Source organism: Ranitomeya imitator, chromosome 5 (genome assembly GCF_032444005.1).
Source record: "Ranitomeya imitator isolate aRanImi1 chromosome 5, aRanImi1.pri, whole genome shotgun sequence".
Classification (NCBI taxonomy): Eukaryota; Metazoa; Chordata; class Amphibia; order Anura; family Dendrobatidae; genus Ranitomeya; species Ranitomeya imitator.
This window is the reverse complement of record NC_091286.1, coordinates 398,913,756-398,926,359: the sequence shown is the minus strand read 5'-3', so window position 1 is coordinate 398,926,359 and position 12,604 is coordinate 398,913,756. Positions and strand designations below refer to the sequence as shown.

At 46.7% G+C, this 12,604-nt stretch overlaps 1 protein-coding gene across 2 annotated transcripts in view; it reads right to left on the bottom strand.

Annotated features, from left to right (window-relative positions):
• Window positions 1-12,604, bottom strand: part of ERICH1 (glutamate rich 1) — an 81,325-nt gene that overhangs the window by 18,363 nt on the left and 50,358 nt on the right. For both annotated transcript variants that reach the window (XM_069726919.1, XM_069726920.1), the window contains exon 4: window positions 2,761-3,108. In XM_069726919.1, coding sequence (XP_069583020.1) covers window positions 2,761-3,108 — 348 coding nt within the window. The remainder of the gene's footprint in view (window positions 1-2,760; window positions 3,109-12,604) is intronic.

Here is a 12,604-nt window from a genome sequence, read left to right as displayed (position 1 = left end):
GACACACCACAATGAGAGTGGAATAAGGGTCTCTAGGCCCATACACAGCACAATGAGAGTGGAATAAGGGTCTCTAGGCCGATACACAGCACACAGAGTGGAATAAAGGTCTGTAGGCCCAGACACACCACAATGAGAGTGGAATAAGGGTCTCTAGGCCCATCCACAGCACAATGAGAGTGGAATAAGGGTCTCTAGGCCCAGACACACCACAATGAGAGTGGAATAAGGGTCTCTAGGCCCATATACAGCACACTGAGAGTGGAATAAGGGTCTCTAGGCCCATACACACCACAATGAGAGTGGAATAAGGGTCTCTAGGCCCATACACACCACAATGAGAGTGGAATTATTGTTAGCACAGTGGAATGACCAGAACAGAATCCATACTCTGGGACTAGGGATGAGTCAACCGAACCTGTAGAACCTGGAGAAGTAAACTGGGCCCAGAGACCTTTGTTGAAATCCATTCTGCATTTTCTTTGCTGCCTGTGTTGTACTGTATTGTATTTCAATGGAGCCCATGGAAGTCAAGGACTATCACCCGGCAGCTAATTATTTGCAGGTGTGACATGAATGTTTAATAAACTTAAGTTATTGTTATTAGAACTCCTTAATAAACTGTTCTTAATAAACTTGTCGGTAGTTTTTTATGTGGGCAATTTTCGCCGACATTCTTCTGTGCTGCAGAGCATCTCACCTATAATTCTATACTATTATCTGTTCTGCAGAGCATCTCACGTATACCTGCATACTATCCCCCTGTCCTGCAGAGCATTTAACCTATAGATCTTTGCTATTCTCTATCCTGCAGAGCAACTCACCTATAATTCTACATTATTCTTCTGTCCTGCAGAGCATCTCACCTATAATTCTATATTATTCTTCTGTCCTGCAGAGCATCTCACCTATAATTCTATATTATTCTTCTGTTCTGCAGAGCATCTCACCTATAATTCTATATTCTTCTGCCCTGCAGAGCATCTCACGTATATCTTTATATTATCCCCCTGTCCTGCAAAGCATTTAACCGATAGGTCTTTGTTATTCTCTGTCCTGCAGAGCATCTCACCTATAATTATATATTATTCTTCTGCCCTGCAGAGCACCTCATGTATACATGCATATACTATCCCCCTGCCCTACAGAGCATTTAACCTATAATTCAGTCTGTGGGCAATTTTCTGTGGGCATTTTTCACCTTGCACCTCAAATATCATGGATCTGAAACTTTGTGATGCTGCAATTGGCAATTTTCCATGTGGGCAATTTTCCTATTTTCTGGTCACCCTGTTTTATATCTATAATTGCCATCCATATCAATTAATCTCCATTGTAACAGACAACAATCTTTTGTGTAGGCTCACCTGGAAAGTATATTTTCTTTCATCTGACCCTTTCATATTCCTAATATATTTTTAGATAAGAAAGAAGGGGGTTCAGATATGAAAGAGAATGATTGCAGGATTTGACCACAGTTTGTTATTACCACGGAGCCACATATGACGGCAGAGAAACTATAGACACAACCGGTAGGAACTATTAACCACTTCACGACATGCGCCATTCAGGTATTGCACTTGTCGTATCCTTCCCTTTGATGTGGGCTCTAGTGCTGAGCCCATATATTTCCCGGAACATGTCAGCAACTGTTTTGAACAGCTGACATGTGACCCTAACAGCTGCTGGTGGAATCATGATCCACCCGTGGCTGTAAAGGCCGCTGTCAATCTCTGACAGCGGCATTTAATATGATCGCGCCGGAAGCGTGTCAGTAATCCCGCCCATCGGCGCCAGTGTCACAAGGATTTATTTTCACCATGCAAATAAATAAACAACTTAGACATGTTTGGTATCTACGAACTCGTAATAACCCGGAGAATGATAATGGCAGGTCAGTTTTAGCATTGGTGAACATTATAAAATCAAAACAATTGTGGAATTGCACTTTTTTGCAATTTCACCGCAATTTAATTTTTTTCCCCATTTTTGAGTACAGGATATGATAAAACCAATGGTGTTGTTGAAAAGTACAACTCGTCCCGCAAAAAACAAGCCATCACATGGCCATATTGACGGAAAAAGAAAAAGGGCTGCGGCATGAAGGGGTTAATGAAGAATATTTGCAAAGTTACTTTCCTTTTCTTGAAGATGCATTAGGCAATAAAAAAAGAGATTTGCAGTGTTTTTAAATAACATGTAAGCGTTGAATGGGTATGTCAGGTCAAAACGTAATGAGATGAAGGAGTTATTTCATGAATCATGTTTATACCACAACTCTTAAAAGACAGCCAATTTAAACTATTTTGTAGTACTTCTAGCATTCATCATTTTTTGCTTCTCCACGATGCTATGCGAATGTATGCTGCTGAGGGCTTTCTCTGGACAGAATCGCCCTCCTTCCCCCTCTGGCAGCTGACAATATAGATACTTACAGAAGTAGTCTAAGCTATACTGCCATATTTCTATAGGGAAGACAGTGGCTATTTCTATTGGTTACTCAGCAGTGACCAGAGAATTTTTATGCAGAGAATTGGCCGTGGGGAGAGTGACTGATATGTAATGGTGGGACAACCACACTTATGTAAATATTAATCAAAAACAAAATAATGGAATAAATGGCACCTTCATTCAGACTAGTATGACTGTCGGACAAGTCTTGAAGACCAGTTACAATTTGACCCTATCAGATAAATGACAACTTGAATCAAAACTTTCTGCTTCATTCTCAAACCTTATTCTTCCGTTAGTGATACATACGATCAGAAAAATAAAGCTCTTGCGTTGCTTGAAAGAAATCCAGCAAGTCCTCCCTTTTCTTTCTTTCTTCCTCCTCTGCTTGTTCATCGGATTGCTTCATTGTACAATCTTCCTGGCACACATCGGACTGACATGTTCTACCTTTGGTCCACTTGCCTTCAGCCTTCAGTCTTTCTTTCTGTCTCTTTCGCTGCAATTTCCTCTTTTTGTTTTTATTGATCTTCCCTCCTTCCAATGCTTGAGGAGTGTTTTGGATGCTTTGCTGTCCGTCAGAGGTGGACTCATTCCTAAAGTTTACTGTCCTCTTCTTCTGTCTGCGTCTTTTACAAATTTCCACCGGCTGATCTTCTACAATGACAAGTATACATTGTTACTCAGAGGGTGAACAATTATAGGGAAACACATTCAAATCTAAAAATGAGATTTTTTGAAACAACTTAGGATAATTTCTGAATGTCACACTGTTAAGGACTGGCGGAACGCACCAAGTATAGATGGTAAGAAACTAGGTGCGTTCGCAGTCCGAGGTCCACCGTGCAGGTAAAAGACCCTGCAGCTAGCAAGACGGACAATATGGCGGTACACTAAAGGATACACGCGTGGGTTAAACCTCACCCAGCGTGAAGAAAGCGATCCTGTTAATTCACAGGACCGCAGTACCGCACTAGTGCGCGAGCAAGTGGTCAGCGGACTTAACCCCAGAAGGGATTGGAGCCCGATTAGACCCTTGCTGGCGTAACACCGCAACTGGGTGTGTAGAGAACCTTAGGAAATATAAGTGCACAAGAGTGCGAGCGATGCCGCACTAACGGACGCCACTAACCACCCAGACTCGGGTATGGAAAGCGCAAGGCAGGCGCACGGCGCCGTACTGGCAGGCACAGCTACAGGACGCTGAGATGTGTGTTTAGTGCTGTAGGCTAAGTCGGGCGCTAGATAGCAGCCATACACCTTCCGCGAACAGACATTCAATAGGGTAGGGGTTTCCAAGGACGACTTGCACTCACAACATACACACATTAGCAATTGTTTGACAATACTAGCGCATGGCCGTGCGGTCATGCGCAGTTTATATAGCAGCAGCACAGGAAGTGGCCACAGCACTTTTGCCCTTCTAGGACCTGCCAAGAGGACCAATGGAATGTGCTGCAGAGCCTGAGCACATGACCCTCGATCTCCAACGGGAGACCTTACGCTGGGCATGCTCAGTACATGCAGACAAGGACTTAGTCCCAGAGAAGTCCGCTCGCTGCTGACCAGCACTGACTTTAATGGCAGAGACTGGAGAAGCAGCACTAACTCTCAGAACAGAGTGAGAATGAGCAAGACGCTGGGACCGACGTCCTTGCTGAGCAGGCTCCACTGCGGCTGGACAAGAATGGGAGACCGCAGCGGAAGTGGCTCGAGATTCCCCCTGTGCAGAAGCGGGAACTCGACCCCTAACATTACCCCCCCTCCTAGGGCCCCCCCCCTCCTTGGGCCTCGCTACGTTCGAAGGCAGCAATGAGCTGCGGAGCCCGAATGTGCTCCACAGGCTCCCAGGTTCTATCCTCTGGACCATGACCCTTCCAATCCACCAAATAAAATTTTTTGCCACGTACCACCTTGCTTCCCACAATAGCATTCACCTCAAACTCATCCGTGGATGAACCCGATGTCCCAGCAGATAACTCAGAAAACCGAGACAAACGAACGGGCTTTAAGAGGGAAACGTGAAAGGTATCGGTGATACCAAGGCGTGGAGGAATGGCCAAACGGTAAACCACAGGGTTGACCTGTTCCAGAACCTTAAACGGGCCAATGAAGCGAGGAGCAAACTTAGTGGACTCAACTCGCAGCCTGATGTTACGGGCGGAGAGCCACACTAAGTCGCCGGGAGCAAAGACCGGAGCGGGACGCCGGTGTGTATCAGCCGAAACCCTCATTCTCTCCTTGGAGGCCCGAATGGCATCCTGTGTGCGGTCCCAGATGTCCCGTGCCTCCACCGCCCAGTCTGCCACCCTAGAATCGGTGGATGACACGGGCATGGGCACAGGAACACGCAGATGCTGGCCGTAATTAAGGAGAAAAGGAGTTTGGCCAGTGGAATCGGCTACGGCGTTGTTCAAGGCAAATTCCGCCCAAGGTAGCAAAGATGCCCAGTCATCCTGCCTAGCGGAGACGAAATGTCGCAAATATGTCACCAGAGTCTGGTTGGTTCTCTCCACCAACCCATTCGTCTCGGGATGATATGCAGAGGAGAGGTTTAACTCTATGCTGAGCAAACGGCAGAGCTCTCTCCAAAACCGAGACGCGAACTGGGGACCCCGATCGCTGACAATCTTATCAGGCATACCATGCAATCGGAAAACATGCTTCATGAACAACACCGCCAAGGCCCGTGCTGAGGGTAACCGAGGAAGCGGTACCAAATGTACCATCTTAGAGAAATGGTCGGTGACAACCCAAATAATGGAGCAGCCACGCGACTTGGGTAAGCCCACCACAAAGTCCATTCCGACCATCTCCCAGGGCCTGTCTGCCACCGGTAGAGGGTAAAGCAACCCAGCAGGCCGTTGCCGAGGAGACCGATTCTGGGCGCAAGAAACGCACGCCTGAATATAGTCCTTGACATCTCGGACCATATGCGGCCACCAATATGTTCTCGCCAAAAGCTCAGATGTCCTCTTGGTCCCAAAATGCCCACCCACTCTGGAGGAGTGAGCCCAAGAGAGAACCTCCGGTCGCAAGTTAGCTGGCACGAAAGTCTTGCCCGGGGGCACAGACTCCAGCGAAACCGGAGCTACAGTTCTCAGGCTCTCAGGCGGGACAATAAGCCGAGGCTCCTCCTCCTCCTCCTCAGATGACACTACGGAGCGGGAGAGAGCGTCGGCACGAACGTTCTTCTCCCCGGAGAGAAAATGGAGGGTAAAATGGAACCGGGAGAAAAACAGGGACCATCTAGCCTGGCGAGAATTTAGCCGCTGGGCCGTCTGTATATACACCAAGTTCTTGTGGTCAGTGAAGACTTGGAAGGGAAAGCGAGCTCCCTCCAAGAGGTGTCTCCACTCTGAAAAAGCCAACTTCATGGCTAGCAACTCCCTGTCCCCGATGGAATAATTCCTCTCCGCTGGTGTGAAAGTTTTGGAGAAGAAGAAGCAAGGATGCTTCCGACCTTGAGCATCCTTTTGGAAAAGGACTGCTCCAGCACCAACGGATGAGGCATCCACCTCCAAGATGAATGGTTTATCTACATCGGGGCGATGTAGGATGGGAGCGCTAGCGAAGTGTGACTTAATCGAGAGAAAGGCCTTGGAGACCTCCTCTGACCACAACTTGGGATTTGCTCCCTTCTTGGTGAGGGCGACCAAGGGAGCTACCAAAGTTGAGAAGTGTGGAATGAACTGGCGATAGTAATTAATGAACCCCATAAAGCGCTGCACCGCTTTAAGAGAATGGGGTTCCTGCCAGTCCATTACCGCCTGTAGCTTGGCAGGATCCATAGCCAAACCCTGGGCAGAAATGATATAACCAAGGAAAGGCAAGGACTCCTGCTCAAACACACACTTCTCCAACTTAGCGTAGAGGGAGTTTGCCCGTAAGAGGTCGAAGACTTTGCGAACATCTCTCCGATGGGAGTCTATATCTGGAGAGTAGATGAGAATCTCATCCAGATAGACTACGACCGAGGTGGTGAGCATATCCCGAAAGATGTCATTCACAAAGTCTTGGAAAACGGCTGGGGCATTACAGAGCCCAAAGGGCATCACTAGATATTCATAGTGCCCATCCCTGGTGTTAAAAGCCGTCTTCCATTCATCCCCCTCACGGATGCGGATCAGGTTGTAAGCACCCCGCAGATCTAACTTTGTAAATACCTTTGCTCCCCGTAGCCTATCAAAGAGCTCAGATATCAGGGGTAATGGGTACTTGTTCTTAACGGTAATGGCGTTAAGACCCCTGTAGTCTATGCATGGACGTAAGTCTCCAGTCTTCTTCTGTACGAAGAAGAACCCAGCCCCTGCCGGTGACACTGACTTCCTAATGAATCCTCTTGCCAGATTCTCCTGAATATACTGGGACATTGCCTCCGTCTCCGGGAGAGATAACGGGTAGACTCGACCCCGGGGAGGCTCAGCACCAGGCAAGAGGTCAATAGGACAGTCATAGGGGCGGTGAGGCGGAAGAGTCTCCGCAGCTCTTTTGGAGAACACGTCTGCATGGGACCAATAGTGCTTGGGGAGAGAGGAAAGATCTGCGGGTACCTGTGTAGTAGCAACCTGAACGCACTCCCTCTGACATCTACCCTCACAGGATTTACTCCATCCCAAAATTCTCCCAGAGGACCACTCAATATGAGGAGAATGGTAGCGAAGCCATGGCATCCCCAACAGGACCTCATCAATTCCCTCAGGAATGACTAATAGGGAGATTATCTCCTGATGTGATGGAGACACAGATAGCGTGAAAGGAATGGTTTGGTGGGTAATCTGTGAAGGTAGTGTTGACCCATTTACCACTCGAACGGTCACTAGCTGGGCGAGCATCACCAAGGGTATTGGGTGACGCTGGGCAAAGGCGGAGGACATAAAGTTACCCTCTGCCCCAGAATCCAAGCATAGCTCGACCGTAAGAGTGGATGGGCCTATGGTAATTGTCCCCTTGAAGGACAACTTTGAGGCAAACGTCGCCGTGTCTAGTGTACCTCCTCCAACTGCCACTAGACGCTGACGTTTCCCCGACCGCTGAGGACTCTTGGAGGCAAGACGTCCTGACTGCTGGCAAACATGACGGACCTTATGTGCACGAGCGGACTGAGACTTGGATCCCGCTCGTGTCACCTCCAAGGTCTCATGTGACTCAGATGCCTGGACTGGAGATTCCAAAGGTTTGGCGAAGGTAGGAGCCAGCCGAAACCTCTGCCTACACTGGGCTCGTTCCAACCTCCGCTCGTTAAAACGGAGGTCTATACGAGTAGAAATAGATATTAACTCCTCCAGTGTGGCAGGAATCTCCCTAGTGGCCAGAGCGTCCTTAACATGGTCAGCCAGGCCCCTCCAGAATATGGGGATAAGGGCTTTATCCGACCACTCCAGCTTGGAAGCTAAAGTACGGAATCGGACGGAAAAATGGCTGACCAAGGACTCACCCTGAGTTAATGCCAGTAGTTGGAGCGCTGTATCATGGGTGAGTTGAGGTCCTAGAAAGACCTTTTTCAGCGTGCCCAGAAACAACGGAGCACTCTGCACCACATGATCATCACGCTCCCACAGCGGCGTAGCCCACTCCAACGCCCTGTCCGACAACAGCGAGACAATAAATCCCACCTTAGCCCGCTCTGTAGGAAAAAGTGCAGCCAGGAGCTCGAGGTGGATAGAGCACTGACTCACGAATCCCCTACAAGTTTTGCAATCTCCAGAAAATTTTTCTGGCAACGGGAGGCGGGATAATGTCGGAACAGGGGTGGCAGTGGACAAGGTTGCTGCCGCCACGCCAGCAGCCTTTACAGCAACTGCGGTAACATCCACAGCTGAGGTTGAGTTCTCGAGAACCTTCAACCTACCCTCCAACTGCTGGATATACCGCAAAGATTGCTGAATGTCCGCCATACTAGCCAGACCTTGGCGCTAGTATTATGTTAAGGACTGGCGGAACGCACCAAGTATAGATGGTAAGAAACTAGGTGCGTTCGCAGTCCGAGGTCCACCGTGCAGGTAAAAGACCCTGCAGCTAGCAAGACGGACGATATGGCGGTACACTAAAGGATACACGCGTGGGTTAAACCTCACCCAGCGTGAAGAAAGCGATCCTGTTAATTCACAGGACCGCAGTACCGCACTAGTGCGCGAGCAAGTGGTCAGCGGACTTAACCCCAGAAGGGATTGGAGCCCGATTAGACCCTTGCTGGCGTAACACCGCAACTGGGTGTGTAGAGAACCTTAGGAAATATAAGTGCACAAGAGTGCGAGCGATGCCGCACTAACGGACGCCACTAACCACCCAGACTCGGGTATGGAAAGCGCAAGGCAGGCGCACGGCGCCGTACTGGCAGGCACAGCTACAGGACGCTGAGATGTGTGTTTAGTGCTGTAGGCTAAGTCGGGCGCTAGATAGCAGCCATACACCTTCCGCGAACAGACATTCAATAGGGTAGGGGTTTCCAAGGACGACTTGCACTCACAACATACACACATTAGCAATTGTTTGACAATACTAGCGCATGGCCGTGCGGTCATGCGCAGTTTATATAGCAGCAGCACAGGAAGTGGCCACAGCACTTTTGCCCTTCTAGGACCTGCCAAGAGGACCAATGGAATGTGCTGCAGAGCCTGAGCACATGACCCTCGATCTCCAACGGGAGACCTTACGCTGGGCATGCTCAGTACATGCAGACAAGGACTTAGTCCCAGAGAAGTCCGCTCGCTGCTGACCAGCACTGACTTTAATGGCAGAGACTGGAGAAGCAGCACTAACTCTCAGAACAGAGTGAGAATGAGCAAGATGCTGGGACCGACGTCCTTGCTGAGCAGGCTCCACTGCGGCTGGACAAGAATGGGAGACCGCAGCGGAAGTGGCTCGAGATTCCCCCTGTGCAGAAGCGGGAACTCGACCCCTAACACACACTTTACACATATTCTATACACATGCGCATTTTCTAAACTACAAGTATATGGTTTTGCTTTTATTGTGTTTTACAGGTTTATTATCCATTTGGCTCGGTTTATACAACATGTTAGCATCCGGTTAGGTATCAACAGGCAGAATGTATAAGACACTAACATAGTAACAGTTATTAAGGTTGAAGGAAGATTTTAAGTCCATCTAGTTCAACCCATAGCCTAACCTAACATGCCCTAACATGTTGATCCAGAGGAAGGCAAAAAAAAACCATGTGGCAAATAGTAAGCTCCACTTTGGGGGAAAAAATTCCTTCCCGACTCCACATACGGCAATCAGACTAGTTCCCTGGATCAACGCCCTATCAAGGAATCTAGTATATATAACCTGTAACATTATGCTTTTCCAGAAATGTATCCAGTCCCCTCTTAAATTTGAAGTAATGAATCACTCATTACAACATCATACGGCAGAGAGTTCCATAGTCTCACTGCTCTTACAGTAAAGAATCCACACCTGTGATTTGCTTAAAACTTTTTTCCTCCAGACATAGAGGATGCCCCCTTGTCCCTGTCTCAGGTCTATGATTAAAAAGATCATCAGAAAGGTCTTTGTACTGTCCCCTCATATATTTATACATTAAAATAAGATCACCCCTAAGCCTTTAGCCTTCGTTTTTCCAAACTAAATAGCCCCAAGTGTAATAACCTATCTTGGCATTGCAGACCCCCCAGTCCTCTAATAACCTTGGTCGCTCTTCTCTGCACCCGCTCCAGTTCAGCTATGTCTTTCTTATACACCTGAGACCAGAACTGTGCACAGTATTCTAAGTGTGGTCGAACTAGTGACTTGTATAGAGGTAAAATTATGTTCTCCTCATGACCATCTATGCCCCTTTTAATGCATCCCATTATTTTATTTGCTTTTGTAGCAGCTGCCTGACACTGGCCACTGAACATGAGTTTGTCGTCCACCCATACACCCAGGTCTTTTTCATTGACGGTTTTGCCCAGAGTTTTAGAATTAAGCACATAGTTATACATCTTATTACTTCTACCCAAGTGCATGACCTTACATTTATCCCCATTAAAGCTCATTTGCCATTTGTCAGCCCAAGTTTCTAGTTTACATAAATCATGCTGTAATATAAAATTGTTCTCTTCTGTATTGATTACCCTGCAGAGTTTAGTGTCAAATGCAAATATTGAAATTCTGCTCTGAATGCCCCCTACAAGGTCATTAATAAATATGTTAAAAAGAAGAGGGCCCAATACTGACCCCTGTGGTACCCCACTGCTAATCGCGACCCAGTCCGAGTGTGCTCCATTAATAACCACCCTTTGTTTCCTATCCCTGAGCCAGCTCTTAACCCACTTACACGTATTTTCCCCTATCCCCATTATTCTCATTTTATGTGTCAACCTTTTGTGTGGCACCGTATCAAAAGCTTTTGAAAAGTCCATATACACTACGTCCACTGCGTTCCCTTGGTCCAGTCCGAAACTTGAAGAAATTGATCAGATTTGTCTGACAGGAACGGTCCCTAGTAAACCCATGTTGATATTGGGTCATGAGTGGCGCCATTATTTTAGCCAGATATGTCTAACACTGAAACACTGCGCATTTCAAAGAAGATCGCAGTTTAAACGACACTGGGGGCCAAGCCACACAGGAGACTAATCGGACAAGTGGGTCCTGGGCAGTTTATCTCTGCCCGCTGCCCTCGAGTGACAGGTCAGTCTCTTTACACGCCTGCAAGGATATGGTCCGATATATGCGGCTTATGGATCGGGCAGATTGTATCAGATGTCAGGATCCCTTCCAGTCTCATTGAGACGTCCGTATCTATTATGGTCTATGGAACTGTTCACATGTCCGTGGTTTTTTTTTTTTTAGAAGTGTGTCTGCAAAAAAAAAAAACAAAACAAAACATGGAGACATGTCGGTTCTTGATCAGAGTTACAGATCAAAGTCACCCATAAAGGCCTATGTTCCTGTGAAAAACCACAGACAGCACACGGATGGCATCAGTTTACAATCCATGTGCTGTCTGTGGTTAACATTGTAATGTACAGGAGAAGCTTTGTAATTTTATTTTTTGACACAAGAAAATCAATGATGAAACACTGATGGTAAAAACTGACACGCAGACGAAACACTGATGAAATTCGAATCAAAAACACTGATTAAACTCAGACCTTTCTTTTTTTTACCATGAAAATAACTGATGACTGACTGAGGCCTTAAAGAGTATCACCATTCTACTGCCATTGACCGCTATTGTATTAGATACGAAAAGAAATCTGCATTATTGGAGGATATGCTGCATCTTGTTTCAAGGGTAACGTCAGTCTTGGGACTTGATCCGGTGACCTGTGTGGTCTTGTTTCCCTCTCTGTTGAGCCACAGCTCGATTCATCTCTATTCAAATGGTGTTGGTTCTTTTGTCCTTGCTTTCTTTTTCTTGGTTTGCTTCACTTCAGGTGTTTTCCATTTTCTATTTTGGATCGGTCAAATCACGTTTTGGGATGGGCTTTATATAATCACCTTTCCCTGACTTTCTTTGCTGGCTATACTTCTATGTAGACGTTGTTAGGGGTTCTAACTCCTCAACTAAGGATTATCTTGCTTAATTAAACACAGCTGCTTTTCCTGTGGTATGACTGATTCCTCCTTCCCAGCACCCTTCTCTTCCTTATATGTTTGGGGGTCTTTTGGTTCATTGTTTTTATACTGGTCTATCCTGTGTGAACGTGCTTAGTTTCTTACCCTGGGTTCTCCTGTCTCCCTGCATGCTCTTCCCTTTGTAGGATTTGTGTTGCAGGTCCTCACTGGCATTTGGAGATGTTTTTCTGTTCCGTTAGGGTATGTTCCCACTGCGTAATTTTTTTGTTGTTCAAAATTGTCCGTTTTTCAATCAGAAGATTATGCAAATTGTCTCTTCAGCGAGGAAGAGAACTAGAACTCTAGCGCCAACTATTGGAAATAGCAATCCTACAAGTCAAAGTTGATATGCTTAGCATGTCAATCTCTGCAAGGAGAAACGATACTTCTTTCAATCAGAAGACACATAAGGAATCACCATTTTTCTATCACATTTTCTACTGAACCATCTTTGTTGATGTGTTTGAACGTTTCCTTAACCATTTTGTTATTGCTTTTTTTGTGCATTGTGGTTTGGACCTATTTTTTCTTAACTCAATTAAGCAATTTCTTAAATGCTAGTGTTTGTTTTGCAATGTAAACA